Source organism: Chenopodium album, chromosome 14 (assembly GCF_948465745.1).
Source record: "Chenopodium album chromosome 14, dcCheAlbu1.1, whole genome shotgun sequence".
NCBI classification, from domain to species: Eukaryota; Viridiplantae; Streptophyta; class Magnoliopsida; order Caryophyllales; family Amaranthaceae; genus Chenopodium; species Chenopodium album.
In genome coordinates, this window is record NC_137847.1 from 48,869,315 (window position 1) to 48,890,588 (window position 21,274).

Consider the following 21,274-nt stretch of genomic DNA (forward strand, 5'->3'; position numbering starts at 1 on the left):
TAAATTATTTATACTGAACTGAAATTATTTTTGCTGAAATTAAATTATTTTTACTGAACTGAAATTATATTTGCTGAAGTGAAATTATTTTTGCTAAACTGAAATTAATTTTACTGATTGAACTTATTTTTGTTGAACTGAAATTATTTTTACCGAACCGAACTTATTTTTACTGAACTGAAATTATATTTACTGAACTGAACTTATTTTTATTAACTGAAATTATTTATACTCAATACTTCCTCCGTTTCTTTTTAGTTGACACGTTTCTTTAGTTACGTTTGCCAATGTACTTATTCAATCATTAATATCTTTAATTATCGATAAGCAAAAATTATAAAAAGTTGATATTTTGAAAGTACATAACGTGACGAATCTAACAAGATCCCACATGACTATATGTTTCATTACGTATAAAGCACAAAACACGGTCAAAAAGAGGTGAGTGAATAGTGCTAAAGTCAAAACGTGTCAACTAAAAAAACGGAGGTAGTATTATTTTTTTAAGATGAAGTGAACAGAGCCCAAGTCCAAAAAACATAAGAACTTTTTTTTACTGAACTGAAATTATTTTTATTTAATTAACTGAAATTATTTATACTTAATATTATTTTTTTACGTTGAAGTGAACAGGAACTAAGTCCAAAAAACATAAGAATTGTATGGATCAATGACTACTATGAGTCCATGAATATTGAACCAACCACACCATTTCTCTATTTCGTGGAAAAACCGAGAAAGGAAAGGCGTAACTCCTAAGTCCTAACTCGTTGGTGAGGGTCATTAAGTGAAATGACAAAAATGCCCTTATTTGCCTCCATCGCTCCTCGGACCACCCTCCCACTAATTCCCCTCTTTCGCCCCTCTTTCAATTTCTCTAGGGCTAGTCAAAATCTTGTACCAGGAATGAGAAAATTTGAAAAAAAAAAAAAAAAAAAACTAAAATTTGATTTTGAGTGATTGATTTTTATTATTTGGAATTATATACAAAATTATTTGTTGAATAGAGACCAAAAAAAAAAAAAACCAATGAAAGAGATAGGAGATATAATTCCTCAGCAATGGACATCACCTTGCAGCACCCAATGCACCCACAAATTTGCTGCTCTTACCCAGATTCCCTGTAATTCCATTTCTCCTTTTGTTTTTTTTTTTTCTTTTTAATTTAATTATTTTATTTTAATTTTTGATTATTTTTTTGTATTCTTGTTCTTTATTTTGTTTAATTACTTGAAATATTTTATGGGGTTTTGTTACTTTTTTTTAATGGATTATTAAATCATTTTGTTGTTTGCTGCGATAATTTTTGTGGGTTTTATATTATCATGACAGAACTGAGTTTTACTTTTCATGTTCTGTTGTAACTTATAATAGTGGTGTTTTGCAGTTTTGGTGATTTTAAAAGTTATTGCTAATCTATTGAAATTGGGCTATTTTGTATCCACATTATCAATTGTTAGCTGGTAGCAGCTAAGTTGTTGTTCTGGTTAGCTTATTTGGTTGAATTACATGTATTTTGAGAGTAAATATTCTTGAATGATCAATATTGAAAAATCGAAGATAGGAAATCCTTTTGTTAAATATATGTGTGTGCTATGTTACTCGAACGTGGAAACTCACATTAGACATGAGTATGTGTCAAAGTGCTAGACTTGACAATATTATGAGAATGTATGATTTTATTGATCCAATATGAAGGGTCGAAATGCCCATGTACTTGAGGTAAATTGAGTATCCGAGTAACATAATGGGGATGCGAGGTATTGGTTTTGTTTAGGATGTTGTACCATAGATATGGTTTTGAAACCTGCGGGCTAATCTGCTCATGTGCCATTATGGTTCCTCATGAACTCTATATGAGAAAATTATCCTGTCAAATACAGAATTATTCTTCCTTGAATATTATGGTTTCACTAGTCATGGCGGAAGAACTTAGAGTGTTATTACTTGGATGATAGATTGATAGATTCGTTGCCATACGTAAACCCTTGTGTCTTTCCAGTCATGATTGATGTCCATTTTGTTTACCTTTTCTTCTTAGTTGCTATAGTCATCTACTCATCTGTATGATCTTTATCTTTTTTAGTGCTTGCATTTCTATCAAAATCTCTGTGCTGGAAAATTTGGATTTTTATCCATTTCCGTACAAAGATATTGTTATTGGTCATGATGAGTACATGAATTCTACTGGTTTATTTCTGGTAGTGCTAATTCTTATATAGGAGCTTCACTGCTTCAGTGTATTAATATTGAAGATTCTGTATTTCTTTCGGCTATGGTAACATTTAAACTAAGATGCAACATAGACTTAATCATGTGATTGTTTAGATTTGTTCATGTAAAATTTGAACTTAAATCATTATGTAATAATGCAATGTGTTAGTTAAGGCTTTTCCTCGTTCTTGCTCTATGCCGAGAGTTGGATTATAATGTTACACGCTTGCATGTTTCGACGAGAACACCAAAAGAACCTAATTCAGTGGTGGGTTTGGGAACAAATTTAATGAAGAAATATGGGGTAAAGTAGATATAAGGAAATTTAGAAAAGAAAATCCACAGGATTCTATAGAAGATAATTAGACACTATTAAGGAAAACTGAGTAAAAGTATTATTTGTTTGGTATAGGGTATAAGTTAAAATATTGAATCCCTTAGTTTTCCTCAATTTCTCCATCACTTCTTTTGAAAATAAACTATGGAAAACAAAACAAGGAATATATAACTTGTAAATTTACCTACATCTACTCATTTTTACTTTTCCATACTTTCTTTATCAACAACCAAACATTTTAAATTTAAGAATCCTCACATTTATTCACTTTGAAAATTGTATGGTTATTATATGTTTCCATTTGAAAATTATATATTTTTCTAAAGATTCTGGATTTTTATTATGTATTTGAAAAAAACCAAACCAATGTGAGATTACTGAAGCACATATAAGTTTACGACGAGGAGGCTGAATTAGAAATTTAAACATTGTTAGAGTGTGATACTATCACATACAGATGCAATTGGCATTTATGATTTTAGATTCACAAAGTAGAAGTTACATGTTATATGCACCTCAACTAATTTATGCTGAATCAAAATAATGTTGCTGAATCCCTCAAAAAAAAAAAAAAAAAAAAAAAAAAAGCAAGCTGAAAACAAAATAATTTTTGTTGAATCCTTGCTTAACTGACTCATTTTGCTAGATACCTTAACTTATGTTTACTCCATCACTTTAAGTTCAATGCATGAAGTCCATGTTCTTTTTGATCCGTTCTTTAATAAGTACATTCTTGTGTGTTGTCTAAAATTAGACACATGTCATGTCGTAAAAAAAAAATTTCTTCCAAAACTATAAATAATGTCATCATTTTATGATTTTATTTTATTAAAATTTTGGTCAGCTATATTATTATTAGTATCAAAATCCGAAAAATAGTGTATTCTCTTTAACAATAATAATTCAATTTTTCTTCCTCACGTATCCCTTTCATCATTCAATTTTCTACGAGCTCCATTTTTTTTTAAAAAATATTTGATGTATTATTTGTTTCGGGATTTTTTTTTTGCTTTTAATTTTGGTATATAAAAAATAAACAAATAAAATTTTATTGGTTCAAATCGTGCGCATGAGATTGATCGATCAATCAAAGCCTTAATTATTTAAGTGTGGTCGGCTACATGAACCAAAAGTGATTATTATGTGTAGTCATCGACTGCACGAGATTGATCTAGTTACAAATAAGTTCAGACACAATTATGCAAATTAAGTACAAATAAATTCGACCAATGTAAATTCAGAAAATTCAAATAAAATAAGTTTAAAAAAATTCAAATAAAATAAGTTTGAAAATATTCAAATAAAATAAATATGTACAAATGAAAGATGAGTTTAGTCAAATGAATTAAGTATAGGAAAAATTAGATAGATTTAAGAAATTTTTTTTTTTAGACAAAATCAAATGAACCAAACTGTGCCATAGTAGCAAAGCATAGTTGATGTTAGATGGCTTGATGTAGTAAAAAAATTATCATGATAATCTTTTGGTAGAGATTTGACTTACATTTGTCTTTTAAGAGAGGTCTTTTCTTTGTCGGGTTGTTGTTCTTTTGCCCCCTTGTGCAACACATTATTTATTCTTCATTTACTTTTTTGTCTCTTCTACACATATTCAACATGTTATTTAATGTTTCATTGAATTTGAGGACTCAAAGTGATGGTCTGTTTAAAAGCCTAGTCTACTAATATAGATTTGCATAAGATTTGTTTCATTCACTTCTAACATAGATTTGCTTCAATATGTCTCCAACGCAGGAAAACTTTAACACTTAAAGCCTCTTATAAGTTTGTGGTTTAACTTTTATTATATGAGGAAGTTGTCATAGACTCGAAGCTGCAGAAAATGTGTGAAGTAACTTTAACTTCTTGTTAATGAGCATAATAGTTTTGTGGTGGTTCATTTATAGGCAACTAGTAATTTGATATCTGTCATACCTTTCTGGTTGCTTCATTTTACTTTTGACTGATAGGAGTAGTAAATTTTGTTTAAGTTCTCATTGATGATTATTGCTACCCAAACTAGTTTTGTGACCATAATTTTCCGTGTTACTTTGTGTATCTTGTAGGGAGAGTATTTTGCAAAAAGGGATGTGGTGCAGATGGGGACACATGGGCTGAATGTGAGTATTACTCTTCCTTAATCCTGGGTGAATTTAACTCTTTGATATATATACTAAATATATAAAATCTCATGTTCAAATGTACTTATATTGTTTTAGCACCTTCCCTTTGCTTGATTTTTGATCTAATTGAGTTATTGCATTTTATACTACATGTGAATCATTCTTTTTTTGATGGTTCTTGTTGTCATTGTGGAGCACGGGTATGAGGTAAACTCCATGCTTTAGTGAGTTGGAAGTTAGCTTATTGCTTAATAAATGTATATATATGGATGTAAATGCAACAATGCGTAGCCTCATTTGACTGTAAATAATGGTAAATTGGTAACTATTGAGCAACTGATGAAGTGAGGAGTAACTTTTATGTTATCAGATATTTACTCTGATTTAAGAATATTGCTTGTCTTAACTGGCTGTATAGTTATAGAAGAATGATTATGTAATGCTTCAGGCTTATGGGAAGAAGGCATTGTAGGTAGTGCAATATGACTAGTATCTTAAAGAGGATGATAAGTGAGTGAATAAGAAGGAATGTTCTAAGTAGCACAGCACATTGCTTAATAAATGTATATAATTGTACATATATGGATGTAAATGCAACAATGCTTAGCCTCATTTGACTATAGGTAATGGTAAATGTGTAACTATTGAGCAACTGATGAAGTGAGGAGTAACTATTATGTTATCAGATTCTTACTCTGATTTAAGAATAGATTGTTTGTCTTAACCGGCTGTATAGTTATAGAAAAATGATTATGTAATGTTTCAGGCTTATGGGAAGAAGGCATTGTAGGTAGTGCAATATGACTAGTATCTTAAAGAGGATGATAAGTTAGTGAATAAGAAGGAATGTTTTAAGTAGCACATCACATTGGCAAGATAAAAAATAGGATGATAATTAAATTTTCCTTTATTTTAGCATTGGCCACTTTGAAGCCTAGAATTGTCGGCTCAATTTGATAAATTAATTGCGTCAAATTGCAATGTACAATCTTTATCTTCTATAACAAATTGGTAATAGAGCAAAGTTTTGATAACTTAAGATTTAGGTTATGATGTGAATGTGCTATCCAGGTAGTCAAAAAGAAAGAAGAAAGGGTATAAAAAATGTTCTCTTACGGTAAATTGTATATGAACTACTTTTAATAAATTTTACTTCATTCGTTCCACAAATATTGCAACAATTACTATTTTAGGAAGTTTTACAAATATTGCAACAATTCTCTATTTGCACTTGTTTTCTCTCTTTCTCTCTCCTTATCACACGAGTCCATATCTTTATTCATCTCTATCTCTCTCTTCTTCTCAAAATCCATTTCCCATCCCCATGTTACAATTTTTAGGGAACAGAGGAAGTATAACTTACTACCTCCTTATTTCGTCTGTTTTCAAAAGTTCTTTAACACTTTCACTTTATTCCATTTATTTATTTATTTATTTTTTTCTTTTACCCTCATACCTTATAGTGTTACACTATTTTACTTTATCCACCTTATTTTTACATCCACTCACCACATCAACACTGTATCTTTAATTACATTAATTTGTATGCAAATAGCGCATGTTAAGAACTTTCCAAACGAAGGTAGTAATTAGATGCGAAGGATTGTATATATTTATTTGTCATTGTGTTCATGACTCATGAGTATGGAAACCGAATGTATAGTCTTCACATTTTTGTTGTCATACCTCTTTCAACTTATGGGATTAAGGTTTTAATGGATTGAATGATAGACATCTTACAACTCTACGAAACATGGTCCTATAAGGGGTGTGAAAATTATACTCATTTCGTGTTTATGTTAATCCCTAAATAAATGCTTATATTCTTTTACTTAAAAAAGAACATTTATCATTTGAGCAATGTCCTATATACAGATGCCCTGGTCACTTATCTTGATGTATATTGCACTTAATTATTTTTGTTGAACTATAATTATTTTACTGAAATTAAATTACTTTTGCTATTTTATTTTTTATTTTTTATGTTGTACTTAAATAATTTTTGTTGTAATACTGATCGAAACCTAGGCCCCGTTCACTTCACCTTATTTTTGCTGAAATGAAATTATTTTTACTGAAATAAAATTATATTTACTGAACTTAAATTATTTTTACTGAACTTAAATTAATTTTGCTGAATTGAAATTATTTTTACTGATTTTCTATTATAATCAACTGAATTTTACTGAACTAAACTTAATTTTACTGAACTGAAATTATTTTTACTTAATATTATTTTTTTAAGGTGAAGTGAACATGGCCTTATTTTTACTTATTCGTTATTATCTTTGTTATTTGAAGTCACAATTTTTTACCAAGTAGAACTTATTTGTGCCGAGTTTAACTTAGTTTTACCGAATTGAAATTATTTTTACTCCTTATTATTGTTTTAAGGTACAAGGTCTAACTTTTTTTCAGTTACTTATAATAAACAAATCCCATTAACCACTATAGTTTTTCTCACTTCTCCTTAAACAATAAATTATTTCACATTACCTTCTTATTTAATATTTATTTAACCTTAATCAACAACACCCCTGCTACTCCTTTCTTGAATCTGCGTGCCTAGGAAAATGGGGCTATTATATAAGGACCAAGGGAGTGCAATTTTTACCTTCTATAATTGACTTGGTCTTACATCTCTCAGCTGGACACAAGGCACCCGCACCACAAGGCACCCTTAAGTCTGAATCACAATTTAGTAGAGGATGGGCCGTAACAGAATACATATTTGCAATTATATTGATTGGATTTCCCCTGGCTAGGCGAGATGGATTAAAAATGGTCTTCTTGGCCAGAGGCGTTGTTGTTTGACTGAGCTTCATTGTTATTTATTTTATTTATGGCTATGGGAATTAGAAAGTTATAATTTTGATCTAGTAAAGTATTATATTCAGTTAGTATCTTTTTTAGTTTTTTTTTTATCTTCTAAATCAAATCTATTTCTGAAAAGAATACGGTTTTCCTAGCTAATTCGATTAACAAGATTATGAAGACAAAACGAAGAAATTAGTGAATGTTTGATAGAAATTTGAATAATCACAAAGATTATGGGTAGAGAGAGAAAATCTCATTGATTTCAATATTAAGCAAAAGTTTTTCCAAAAAGAAATCTTTGCCCTATTTAAAGACTTTACAAACAAACCCTAAAGTTCTTAAATTACAACCCTTGGATTACAAATGAAAGGCCAAGATTAAAAGATAGCAAAAAGAAGCACAAAAGAAAAGAAGTTGTCCGCTCGAAACAAGGCCTTGGGAGTGGCCGCTCTAAAGGCTAGGAGCGGGTGCTCTTCACTATTGAAACTTCAAGTGACGCCCATAGAAGCGGGCACTCCTTATAAGGGGAGCAGGCGCTCCTCGCGACTGCATGGCAGCTCAACTTCAAACGTTCATAACTTCTTTGCTTCTTGCTCAAATTTGACATGTGACCTGTCGTTGGAAAGCTCTTGAACTCTGCTTTCACCTCCACCTTGAATCACCTGAAAATTCCTTGTTACGAAGAAGATATAGCTGATTGAATTTGAGTGTTGCATTTTTTTACCAAGTAAAAGCTTTTCTTCCTCATCCTTTTTTCCATGCTTCATCTTCAACTATAACTTGTAAAATCAAGACACAAGGATTGCTCTTATTCACCTAAACCACATCATAACACAGAGAATTCACCCAAAATGTTGGATGATCAGAGTACTATTTACAACTCAACCACACTGAGGGGAGTGAGGGGCATATTTCCTCACAGTAGACTTTCTCTCACTATAATCATTGTAATCTTTCATACAAGCATTTCCCTATATTAAAAACATCAGTGGCCACAACTGACTTGCTTCCTAAATTTCCTTTTAACAAACTACTTTACTGGCTACCACTTACCATTACTACCCTTCCGGACCTTCCCTCTGACCAACTTCTGACAATAACCAGCTATTTATGCAATTCCTATTTCTGTAACTATTTATGCTACTTCTGACAATAACCAACTATTTATGCAACTTCTATAGTAGTTTTTCATTTTTTTTTTATTTATTTATTTTTATAATTTCTATCAGTACATATCAGCACTCAGAAATTCTATTTCTGTAACTGTTTAATTTCACACCCCATGATTTATAAGATTAATCTCTGAGATATATGGGAAGTTCTATGAAAGACTGGATTAACATTACCTAACTAATTCAACTGATTATTCTAGTATATGTTGTGCTTTGGACCCCTGGACAGAAGCCACCATATGACTTAAGGATTCCTTATTGAGGTTTGAGACACGGCCAAGTCTTTAACCCTGGAAAGTGTTAGTTTGTCAAATACCTGAGTAACTTCTCAATGCTAAGTCTTCCCAAGATCCTGCAGTTCTGCAATAAAGTCATCCTTCAATATTGATGTTCTGTGTTCTTTGTCGTACTTTGGGTTCTTGGACAACATTCTGTAAATTTTGGGACATAATTATGACAGTATAAAGCCGTGGATGAAGTGTCTTCCCTTTAGCTGCTGTGAAAGAATCTCAAACCCAATAACATGTCCTATTTAATATGTGTTGGTGAAGCATTGGAATGTCATTAAGTAACAAACTTAGGTAACTGTTGTAAATATTTCAGGTTAACGAAAGTCCGAAATTGATTGTTGCTGCATATTTACTCGTCTTGAAAGGGTAATTATTGGAAGATTGAGACATCGCTTGATCAGGCGAGTAGAATGGTGTTATACACTAACACACCACATATATGAAGGGTTGGACTTGTGCGTACGTAGATTTTATTGATGTAACGGAAGCTCTCTATAGTATCTGGCTAAAAAGCTTGATGATTCATGAATGTCTAATGTCTATTAAGGGGAATTTAATAAAGGGCGTCACTTTGTCGCCTGCCAAAATTCTTTTTTTTTTTTTTTTTTCTTTTTCTTTTTTAAAATCCAATGTATAGGCTATTTCATGCAATCATGTAAAAAAGCAGTATAAGCAGGTAAACAACCATTGCTATTGCTGCACCAATGCACTCATTTCTACATAGTATACGTCTTTTGGACCCTTTTTCTTTGTCTCTCCTGTTTTGGCAAAAAGAGTGCAAATGCTTACATATGTTGGTAGTATCACTACAACATTCTTTTGTACTTGTCCACTGATTGATGTTTTCTGATGGAAATTTGCTGTCATATATTGCCTTTTGAAATCATGCTGAGTAAGCAACTTCATTTGCAACTCCAAGAGCCCTGGGAGAAAACGGCTATTGATGTTAACCCTTATGTAGAATTACTGCATCAGTTTTAATTTGTATTTTTATTATTATCTTTTTAAGGAAATTTTACAAGCTGTTGATCTACTTTTAATGGCATTTAGGTGTGAGTGAATGTGACCAGATATGCTACAAGGACCCAGTCTTAAAGGACCAGCAATGGAGTGCTTATATCGATCGTTCTCCTGGGGATGCAAGTTACTCTGAGGTTCCTATTCTTACTAACTGCAACTTTTAATCTCATTATTTGCTTTTGTTAGTAAAACAACCCCCTCCTCAGATGCTACAGATCTTTATGTCAAACTGTGGTTACCTGGTAACTCAACAATCCATTTTTGTGTTTGCAATTACATCTGTATTTACATCTAAAGGCCATCTAAAAATGGATATTTTTGGGGGAATTATCAACCTTGAAAAATGATTATATAAGTGGTGTTCCATATTGAAATGTGATTTCATAGTTAACTAAAACTTCTCTTATGCGTTCTTATTGTCTATGTTTGCAGGAGTGTTTCCATGCTTGTGTCGCCGGTTGTGGTTACAAGGTCAGTTGGCATCTCTGAGCTTACTGGAACCATGCCGTTTCCACTCTGCATTCATACGTGATATGTAGAATAATGTATATGAAAGGATTCAAATTAATTTTTTTTTTATGGGTTTATCCCTTGTTAATCTGTGTTGCAGTTTGAGGTGCCTGCTGAGAAGGTTAAAGAGTGCCACCCAAACAGGCCATGTAAATCTCCTGCAGTGCCAAAGCCAGCCAAAAAATTTGCTGAATCACAAGCACCTGTTGAGGATAATGTGCCTGGCACTTCTGCTTAACCTCTTATCTGGAGTCATACTTATAGTGAACCCATTTGGGTAAATTAGATTTAGAACACTTCTGAAATAGGCAGACAATTAATTTTTGACAGAAAGGTTTTCAGTAGGGCCTTTCAGTAATTATTTCCTCTTCTTCCATGTCTTCATTTTTGTGGCGGGAGAAGGGATCGATCCTTTTTTCCAACTTATCATGCTTCGGCCAGCTGCAGCAGGTTCTAATTTTCTCATTTGGTTGAAATTTTTTTTTTGATGGAAATTTTGTAAATTCCGAGACGTTTTGCATTATACATAGAAACCTTAGCTGATCCTCAACTCCTAAAAGTTGGATGCTTGGATTGTGTTATTGTTCCATTAAAATATTAACTGCGCTATGAAAAGAAATTGAGTATGTAATTGTGTTTCTGATACGAAGTACTCGTATATCTTTAGTCAAGTGGCTAAGGACCCCCTGAGGGACCTTAGCAGCTATTGATTTTTCTTGGTGTTTCCTCTTTAAAAAACGCAGGTTCTTCAGGCTTTCGACTGATCGGAGTGCTATAATGCCTATGGAACCAGTACAATTCTTATTCTTTGGTGATGGAACTATAAAGTAGAAGTGAATCTACCATCTGAAGAAAATGAAGAAATCTATCTTTGCTTAACAAAACTTGTGGTTAATAGTCATATTGCTACTTCATTTTTTTTTTTTTAACAATAATTGTCCTCACAGCACATTGCCCAAATAATATGTTCGCATCAAATAATTGGAGTTCCAACTAATTTTGGAAGTTCCTTATCAAAATAAAAAAAATAAAACTTATTTTAGTACAAACAATTCAGTGATTCACTTATTCATGGGCAACATAAAACATCCTTTTATAAACAATGACAATTGGACTAGAATCGGACCCTTAGGCTTTAATTAAGGGGGTGTTTGGTATGTGGGAATTGAGGTTGTGTCTTGGGAGTGGGAGATTTTATCCCAATTGAAAAAAAAAGCATTGTTTGTTTGCTGGGATGGGAATAACAAGAGGTTTGAGAATGAGAATATTTAGAGTTGCATTTCCACTAAATTATTACGAAGCACTTTGTGAAGGTAGGTAATAAATGGATGAGAATGAGAATAAGTATAAAATGAAATTTTTGCCATTAATGAAAATAATAAAATGAAATGTTAGTAAGTGGTATTTTTGTAAAATTGTTATTTATTCTCAAAACAAAATGAAGTGTAACTTTAAAGTTCATTTTAGTATTTTAACTAAGTCAAAACACTACATAATGAATAATACGGTGTGTTAGGGTAAGTAACGGACTAACGGTGGTTAAAACTTAAAAGACTATAACTTTAAGCTTTTGAGGTTAGTTTTTATGGTATATAGCTAACAAAAATAGCTTTTGCGGTAGCGTTTGTTAAAAGATGCTGAGTACAAAATATGAATTATTTACCTTTAAAACATATGAATTTTGCCTTTAAATTTTTCATCTTTCAAACTTGCATACTAATTCAATAGCTAATTTGTACCAAACACTTTCGCTAACCATCAACATATATTTACACCACTACACACTTTATATCTTACATCATTTCTACATAGTACATTATATTTTGTAGCTAACATCAATATAGCCACGGCTATAACTAATTTTGCCGAACATGTCCTCAAAATAAACCGATTCACTGCTGCTTATTTAGACAAAATGCAAAACTTTTGTGAAAGGAAACGCAGTTAAGGAATTATAACTTCCTTTTTCTACTCCTGCAGTGCCCAACCTTCCGCATCATCGGCATCACTGCACCATAATAATCCAGGTTCTGTAATTTGAATTCTTATTTATACCATTAATTATTAATATTGTGAAATTTATTCAAGTTTTTTCTTTTATTTAAATTAAACCTTTTGTCACTAAAACCTAAGATCACTGACATAATTTTCCCTAATTTTGCAGAAATTATTGTTAATTTACAATGCCGCAAGTTAGAATTATAGCCAAGAATTTCATTGATATGGTTGCTTCTTTGCCTGCTGTTAAGCTCGATTTGCTTTACGCTAACCCCTTTATTTGTGAAGCCATTCTTAGGTATTCCCTAATTTTTTTTTTCTGTTATATTATGTATTTTAGTGTGTTTGAAGTTATTTATTTGATTTGTTTGAACTTTTTTTTGTTCAATTGTTTTGAATTATAGTCAATTGTTATAGTTATGAAAATGCCCTATATTGCAGAAACTGGTTATTAAGAAAATGTTTGGTTGATCACGTGTACTTGTCGTAGAGATAATTGTTGTGCATTGTATTTTTATCAGTGAACATAATCAGGGCCTCTTTAGTATGGAAACAGTGGTAAAGATTTTCGCTTTCGTTTCGATATTGAAATCGATACATGCTTTGCATTCTGAGAGGTCTGGGGAAGTTTGAGTTGCTTAAATAATGAAGTTTGAATAAGTTTGTACTCGTATTTCGTAGATATTTGTTTGATCATAGTGATATGTAAGTATCAATATCCCCAAGTTCCAAATAAGGTAAAAGTTAGCAACTTGCTAGTTTCCTATGGAGTACCTTTCTTGCTTTTAGCTTGAGTTATCTTACCCCTGAAAGCACTTTGGTTACTCTACCTTGAAAGGTTTTCTAAGTCCAAAGGAATCCTTGCTGTAACGCTGGAAAAGGCAGGGATATTGGTTGAATTGAAAATCATCGATTGGGTTGGTCCAGCCAAGAAAGGCATGTATGTCTTTCAGAAAATGAATTGCTTGGGTTGAGTCTTTTTTGAGCTGAATTCCCATAGGCGAGAGTTGTAAGAGTTTTTTAAGTTATACCATGATTTTGAGTTCAAATTCTTGTGTGCCTGCACAAGAACCTCATCCCCAGAAATGTTCTGCTGATATCTAAGACCAACTGTCAAAACAAATTAAGATTTGTGATTGTATATTCAGCAATTACATATGTATGTATGTATAAGACAAACTGCATCTTTTTAAATTATCTAGTAAAGTAAAGAGTATCAGTAACTAAGACGACTATATTACAATCATTTTGACTGTATATGTTTGTCAATTATTTTCATAAATTGCCTTTTAATTTGCACAAAATGTTATTTTTTAGAACGGTTGGATGGATCACATTTCTTCCTCCCTCCCCCCTAGATTAAAGTTAAGGATAATAGGAAGTGGAACACCCCCCCCCCCCAAACCTACCCACTCTACTGCAAATATAAAGCAAATGTTTTGTGTAACCTGAAATTAATCTAGTGAATGTCTAAATATGCACATATCCAAATCTATTCCAATAGTGCACTTTTTTTAACAAAAATACAACATCATTAGCATTTCATTTGGGGAAGCTTGCCTTACATTGCCAAGTGAAGTGGGAAAGATTATATGTTAGAGGATATGTGAAACATGATTATGATGGATGATTTTGTTATACTTATGCATAGCTGATGTGGTTTGTGAACCAGGTCCTTGTCGCCTTTGGCCAAGAAGTATGTATTGCAGATGCTGTACATTGACACTCCGATACCTGCCAAGTCCTTGGAAGAGTGGGTTCTTCCAGATGGACTTTCGAAGCACAGAGTTGCTATTGATCGATTGATTCAACTAAGAGTTCTCTCTGAAACTATCGACAGGTAGTGTGCCTTTGAAGTTATAGGATGTATTTTATAAAGTATCTGTAGACTGTAAGTTTTGGTCTTTTCATTTGAGAATAAGCGAGCTTTTGAACCTTAAGCTGCTCTTTTATCTATAATACTTGCAAATGTTTACACTAATAGTTTTTTTTTTTTTTTTTTTTTTTTTTTTTTTTTTTTTTTTTTTTTTTTTTTGGTAAATGGTTGTAGACTTGTAGTTATGAAAATTGGCTAATGATGCTAGCTTTCTACATATTCTGTTTGCAGGAAAAAGGAGACCAGTTATGAAATGAATAAAAAATTTCAGATCAACCTTCAGAAGCAGCTAATATATGGGTAATTGAAGCTTTTTTCATGATTGATGTTAGTCCTTTTTTTCCCCTCTTAATTACAATCTGTGCCTGCATGCTTAATTAAATGGGGATGGATGGGATAAGATCGGTAGAGAAGGTGGTCATATCGCTATGAAATATAACAGCTACTGCAATTTATTTATTTATTTATTTTTAATTTATATTTTTGAAATTGAATTTACGTTTAGTATGGCTAGTCATTGATTAAAATTCGATGGGCTTCAGTAGGCCTTAAGTTATTAGCTTAATCGTGTGTCAGTTGTTGCTAAGCAGTACAGATCTCTTGAGTATTATCACTTGAAAACGCTGATCAAGGCTCTATTTAAATATTTGCCTCGCTATTATTAATTACATAAAAATTGCCAATATGTTTTTCTAGTTGGATCACTGAGTAAAGATATGTTTTTTGCTATCCTATTTGTCTTGAATATGGCTTCAATGTGATTTTAGGAAAAATTCTTATGTGGTCCATGTAGATCACCACTTGATTCCGGGATGCTCAAATACCAAGTAAAATTCTAATCGAACTATGTGTAAATTAAATTGGCTGTTGCAGTGGTAAATTACCAAGGGAACCAATGGCTTCAAATGCTGTGAGACTCCCAAGCTCGGAGGAATTAGAGATCTATGCTCTTGAGCAGTGGGAGGTGTGTAGTTTTTGTGCCTCAAATTCCTACTATGACGCAAGTTTTTTACAATTTAGTGATGATTTTGCAATTTACATCCTGATTTTCTTGTAGCCTATATTATAATTTAATCTAGGTTATTATAATTTAATTTTTTAGAGATTATTATAATTTTCTTGTAGCCTATATTATAATTTAATTTTTTAGAGGTTCCTATTATGTGTAATTACGATCCTTGGTTGTGTTAACAATGCTCGGTTTCATATCAGCGTTTCCTGCTGCATCTTATCAGCTCCAAAGAAGCAGAAAAGTTGACAAACTTCAGTTCTTCTATGATGAAAGTTTTCCAACGTGGCCTCTTAAGTCAAAGGTTAGTTCACCTCTATTATGCTGACTCTAAATATCTTTTGATTTGTGTATTAAAACTTAATTGTTTGCTGACTTGGAGCTGTTTTTGTTTAATTTCAAATAAATGCAAAAGATTTGTATCCTCAGATCTTAGTTTGTAACCCTACTATTAGATGAAGGGGATGCTTTGTCTCATATGCTATTTCACCATACTTCTACATTTTTTGTTATAATCACAGAGAGAAAGAAGGCTCAAGGTTAACTGAGTATGGCTTCCAGTTCCTGGTATGTTCACGGAGATTTTTTTTCTTCTTCTGATTATTCTTAAGATATTGCATTAATACATAGTCTATATTTTCACAGCTGATGGACACAAATGCACAACTTTGGTATATCATCAGGGAATATATTGCCAATGCTGAGGTAAGGACTATGTTGCCTGTTGTGCTCACTGCTTTAATAGATTGATGTACACTCACCTTTTCCAAATAAATTTAATCTGCGCATCTATTGAGCAGAACCCAAAATAAAATATAAATACAGAAGTAGATTTATGACTTTCTTTTCATGAACACTCAACCATCTTATTTAGAAATTTGTGATTATTAAAAGCATTCAAAGATCACTGTCAATCACAATGCTTGTTTCATGTCTCGTATCACATTGGAAAGCAGAGTTTGATATATTTATGGAAGACTTAAGCTAGTGTTTTACAGTTCAAAAATAGGAGTATGCAACTATGCACTGTTCATGTTGTAGATGTCTTGTGTTTCATGCAACTCTATGGATGGCAATGATATGAATATCTGAGTTTGATGATCACTTGTAAAAACCACAGTTAAAGACATGTTACTACCTTATTATTCTAAATATTGTTAATAATATTCACTATCATTTGGTTTCTGGATCACAGTGGACTAAATCACTATGACCATAAAAATGTCTGCTCTTCTTATATGATGTGAAGTAGTTGACAGTCGTTGCATATTTTAAAGGTTGATTGCAAACTTCTTTGTCTTTCTCACAAACAGGGGTGGGGCAGCATAGATCTAATCAGCATATCTTGCCCTATGCAGGAGCCTCTTTAGAGGCATTAGGGTAATATTGATATGTACACAATGTGTTCTGTACAGTGCCTAAAAATTCCTTTTTTTTTTGGCCTTTTCATCTAGGTCTGTCTAGTTCATTCCACTTGACTTATGTTTTAAAATGTATCCCTTATTGGCATATATGTGCTACTGTTCCTTTCTAAAAGTTGGACTTGTGATCTAGCCACAGAATAACAGCATACAGATGGTGGGGGTGGGGCTGATGTAGGAGAAGAATTATTTCCATCTTTGATTACTGGCTGAGTAGCTTTTTTCAATGCTTGCTATTGAATAATTCACCACATACAGGGTGGCAACCGTAATTATCATTCCATGTGCTGAATTGTCTTTAGGAACGTGGTGTAGATCCAGCAACAATAATTTCATTTCTGCTGGAGCTTAGTTTTCACGAGACAGGGCAGGTAAGATTTCCAATTTTCTGAAAGCATTGTCTGAATAGAGAAATTTTCCTAGCACTTGCTTTTGGAGTACTTTTTATAAGGTTTTCTGAATTCGAACTGCAGTGAAGATTTCCAAAACACTGCTAGTATCTAAATTTTATTTCAATAATAAAGCTGGTAAAATTGGTGTTTATCTCACTTGGGGCTGATAATTGTCAGGCATACAATATCAACACATTGAATGAAGTTCAGCTTAATACAATCAAAGACCTCAGTGATTTGGGATTAGTCAAACTTCAGCAGGTTTCTGTTTATCTGCATTTCCAAAGCGTAGTTTAGGTATTACATGCTCCGGTAATTTGATATACATGTGATTTTTCAGGGAAGGAAAGAAAGTTGGTTCCTTCCAACAAAGTTGGCTACCACTCTTTCAGTCAGCCTATCAGACACAGCAACTAGGAAGCAGGTATCTTGCTGAAACTTAACAGTAGAGTTTGGCGCCTCACCCCTCTTTGGACATAGATGCTTAATATTTTTCATCTTAAACTATTGATAATCTGTACCTCCATAATGTCCATTCCCAAAATCCCAACCTTTGAATTTTTTGTTCCATGGTCAATCTAATGGTTGTTAATCTTACTTTATTTTTAGTTCTATTTATTTATTTATTTATTTTATTTCATCATCTCAATTAATTTATTTATTCAATTATTCTTATTTCCCTAGGTGCTAATCTATGTTCCTACAAAACAAAGACTTCACCTTTGGCCTACTAGTTAGCTTTAATGAGTTTTCTTTTTCCAGGGTTATGTGGTTGTGGAGACAAATTTCAGGATGTATGCTTATTCTACGTCTAAATTACATTGTGAGATTATGCGTCTTTTTGCAAGGTACTTGCAGTATTTTTTTGAAAAACAGTTCTCCCTTTCTGTTAATTGTCCCAGGCTGCTAGTGCCTACTGTCTAGTGGTTAGCAATCATGTTTCTAATGAACTTAAATATTCACAAATTGTTGTAGTGGTCCAATTTGTTCTCTGGCTATTGATGATATCAGCTCATGTGCTTCCCTTTTGATATTTTACATGGTGGATTTGTTCTTTGGCTATCAATGATATTAGTTCATGTGCTGGCCTTTTGATATTTTACATGGTTGTTGATATTGACCTTAAGATATGTCTTGTTAGAGTTGTTACTTTACCATTATTCTGAAAATTGCTTGCTTATATAGATAGATTGGATTCTTTGCTCTAATCTCAGCAAATATACTTCGTTTTTGCAGGATAGAATACCAACTTCCTAATCTGATTGTGGGGGCGATAACTAAAGAAAGCTTGTATAATGCCTTTGAAAATGGCATTACATCAGAACAGGCAATGATTCTTTCATCATGATGTCTCTTTTGTTGAATTCCATTTCTTTGCTTAACACGTGGATAAAACTCCAAAATTTGCAATTTAGCCATTTTGTTTCTTTGTAAAAGATTTGGCTTGGTCCAACAGAATCTTGTAAAGATTGGATACAAATGTTTGGTATTGTTATAGCCTGAGTTGTGCGCCTGAAACTTCCACGCTACAGTAAGCAATCTCGGGAAGCTCCTCTTTAAACCCCTTTGTCAACTTTGTGTGCCTTCGAAGGAGGGTGCTGGGAAAAAAAATTGCATCTTGTGTTTTCCTAATGGGGTTTTAGAAAGCAGCACTTAAGGTTTTTAGCAAATCCTTCCTCCGTTTTTTTTCTAGTTGCATCACTTTAGTTTTCACGGACTTCTAGTCAATTTTTGGAATAGAGAGAGGTAGAGAGAAAAAATTAATAGGGCCCGTGGTAGGAGAGAGATAGAGAGGATTTATTAGTTTAAAAGGAAAGTGATGTAACTAATTTAAAACTTCTTTTGTAGGAAAGTGATGCAACTAAAAAAAAACGGAGGAAGTATTTACTTGGTTGTTCTGGTCATGTTAATATGCAGCCTTTATTAGGACCACATGCAGGAGATATGGTTTTGGTACAGTGTAGATGGTAGTATAAGTCCTCTGCCTTTTTTTTTTGGGTGTATATGGTTTGAAGAGATGGCCAGGATTTTTTTCTCTGAATCCCTTCCTGTTGTTTGCTTGGACCATGTAACTTGCATGTCTATGGGCATGGGTTAGAGGTGCTTAAGAGATGTGAGGGTTCTCTTGTTGATATTGAAAGTTGGGTGGTCCCATTAACCAAAAATAAATAAATAAGAAAAAATAAAAAAGCAGATTTGGGTGAACATATCATTGTGTTCTCTTATTGAGATATTCTTCTTTTTTTTTTTTTTTTTTTTTTTTTTTCTGTTGGGGGGGGGGGGTGTTCTTTTGTCCCATTAAGATGGCTTCCATATTTAGCATCAGAAGACAAAATTTTTGCTGTATTAGTGTCCATATTGATTTTGATTGTGACTCTGTTAACTGATACAACCTTTTTATAACATAATCTGTGGTTAAAGGAAGTCCCTTTAATAATTCAAGATTACAAAGTTCTACCATTTTGTCTATTAGCATGAGAACACAAAATTTGTGCTGTATTAGTGTCCATATTGATTTAGATTGTGATTGTGTTATCTGATACACCCTGTTTATAACATAATCTGTGGTTAAAGGAATGCCTTGGGAGGGCAAAGCAGTAAGAGAATTAGAACAAAAGTTTGTTAGTTGACACTTGTACGCTTGAATTATAGACGTGAAATTAAGGGATTTCTGATAGGACCTAATTGCATTGCATTCCTGAAGTTTGGTTTCTGTTTGCAGATAGTTTCATTTCTTCAACAAAATGCACATCCTCGTGTAGCTGAAAAAGTACCAACTGTTCCAGAAAATGTCACAGATCAGGTTTTTATATCTTGTCTTTGATGTTGACATGTTGATGAATGCTTTACACTATTGTTTTTTCCCCCAACAACATTTACTGTTGCTCTTGGGGGATGGTTCACAATTTAAGGTGCTTTGCTCTCGCAGTCTAGTTGGTATGATTTAGTAAGTTCAAATTTTTGTTTGATTCACGCAGAAGTTTCCTTCTTGGATATCTAGAGTAATGCATCTCCACTTGCCGATGTGTTTTTTCTTCATTGCATTCTCATTAATAGTAATTTCCACCTAAATTAAATGGCACCATCCCCTTAATTATCTCATATTGAATGAACCATCAGTGTTATATGTTAGACTCTGCATCAAGAGGATTTCTTAATTAGATACTTGTACTGTTTGACAGATTAGGCTATGGGAATCAGATTTAAATCGAGTTGAAATGTCACCTGCTCAGCTTTATGATGAATTTCCGTCTAAGGTGAAAGACTGAGGTCCCATTTAAATGATTTGGCTATCTTTTCATATTATTTATCTGACTGACCTTACGTTCTAATCTCTGTTCCTCTTTGTCTAGGATCTATTCGAGTCTGCTTGTGATTTTGCACGTGAATATGGAGCTCTATTGTGGGATAATTCCAAAAAGATGCAGCTAGTAGTAAAAGCTGAGTTACATGCTGAAATGCGAGAGTATCTCCGCCGCCAAAAATAATAGTCATATACATTCCATGTCAGTGAAAAACTTGGGAAAAAAGAGGTGGTTGTCCGAAAATAAAAGGTGATTGCACCGCGGCCTTTTGTTGATTAAACTGATGGGATGATTAGAACTGAATCTGATGCAATGCTAAAAGGAGAGACAGATAATTGTGCATGAAGATGAGACTTTCTGGAGGATAGTCATTTCGCCAATATTTTGAACTACTCTGTTGTCGTCATTCATCCAAATTTATCCCAAGATTTCCAACCCCCTGGAAACTCTGCTGCAAATGGATTTTTTGAGAACGAATCAGTTCCAAGAGCTTGTATTAAGTGTATTTTGTTGTGGACAATGCTTGTTTGTAAATGTGTAATTTTTGGGTTCAAATCATCCTAAAATATACCGTATATCGATGCGAGCTGAGTCGAGCTTGGGTACAAATTAATGCAAGCCCATTCATGGTTTTGATTTGATTCCAAGTAATAAAGTGTACGTTTAAATTCAGTCTGCCTGAGTTGCCAATCTTCAGTTTGGTCATCTTGCATATTCTTCCTTTGTGCTCTTCGTTTTGGCACTAATGAAAATAACTTTTAGAATTTTTATAGTTAATTTAAATAATTAA

General features: G+C 32.8%; 2 protein-coding genes across 2 annotated transcripts; both read left to right on the forward strand.

The window, feature by feature from the left end:
• The first annotated feature begins 929 nt into the window (after positions 1 to 929).
• LOC145577406 (uncharacterized) lies at positions 930 to 11,026 on the forward strand. The gene is made up of 5 exons (XM_081634825.1): positions 930 to 1,123; positions 4,618 to 4,671; positions 10,004 to 10,107; positions 10,406 to 10,444; positions 10,584 to 11,026. Exons 1-5 carry the CDS (start codon positions 1,030 to 1,032, stop codon positions 10,719 to 10,721), a joined length of 429 nt encoding a protein of 142 aa, XP_081490951.1. The 5' UTR covers positions 930 to 1,029; the 3' UTR covers positions 10,722 to 11,026.
• A 1,348-nt stretch (positions 11,027 to 12,374) lies between these two features.
• Positions 12,375 to 21,156, forward strand: LOC145579422 (general transcription and DNA repair factor IIH subunit TFB2-like). Its single transcript, XM_081636669.1, has 16 exons — positions 12,375 to 12,510; positions 12,648 to 12,779; positions 14,154 to 14,321; positions 14,589 to 14,657; positions 15,231 to 15,321; positions 15,570 to 15,670; positions 15,888 to 15,933; positions 16,012 to 16,071; positions 17,090 to 17,158; positions 17,357 to 17,440; positions 17,520 to 17,603; positions 17,942 to 18,027; positions 18,416 to 18,506; positions 19,902 to 19,982; positions 20,362 to 20,436; positions 20,533 to 21,156. The coding sequence occupies exons 2-16, from the start codon at positions 12,667 to 12,669 to the stop codon at positions 20,665 to 20,667; spliced, it is 1,353 nt and encodes a 450-aa protein (XP_081492795.1). The 5' UTR covers positions 12,375 to 12,510; positions 12,648 to 12,666; the 3' UTR covers positions 20,668 to 21,156.
• The last annotated feature ends 118 nt before the right edge of the window (positions 21,157 to 21,274 follow it).

Bases quoted from the DNA above. Each gene is read 5' to 3' on its own strand.
- LOC145579422 (XM_081636669.1), top strand. From the start codon at position 12,667: ATGCCGCAAGTTAGAATTATAGCCAAGAATTTCATTGATATGGTTGCT. The intron at 15,934-16,011 runs GTATGTTCACGG...ATATTTTCACAG, and splicing joins AGTATGGCTTCCAGTTCCTG to CTGATGGACACAAATGCACA. The intron at 16,072-17,089 runs GTAAGGACTATG...AATTGTCTTTAG, and splicing joins AATATATTGCCAATGCTGAG to GAACGTGGTGTAGATCCAGC.
- LOC145577406 (XM_081634825.1), top strand. From the start codon at position 1,030: ATGAAAGAGATAGGAGATATAATTCCTCAGCAATGGACATCACCTTGC. The intron at 1,124-4,617 runs GTAATTCCATTT...TGTATCTTGTAG, and splicing joins TGCTCTTACCCAGATTCCCT to GGAGAGTATTTTGCAAAAAG. The intron at 10,108-10,405 runs GTTCCTATTCTT...CTATGTTTGCAG, and splicing joins GGGATGCAAGTTACTCTGAG to GAGTGTTTCCATGCTTGTGT.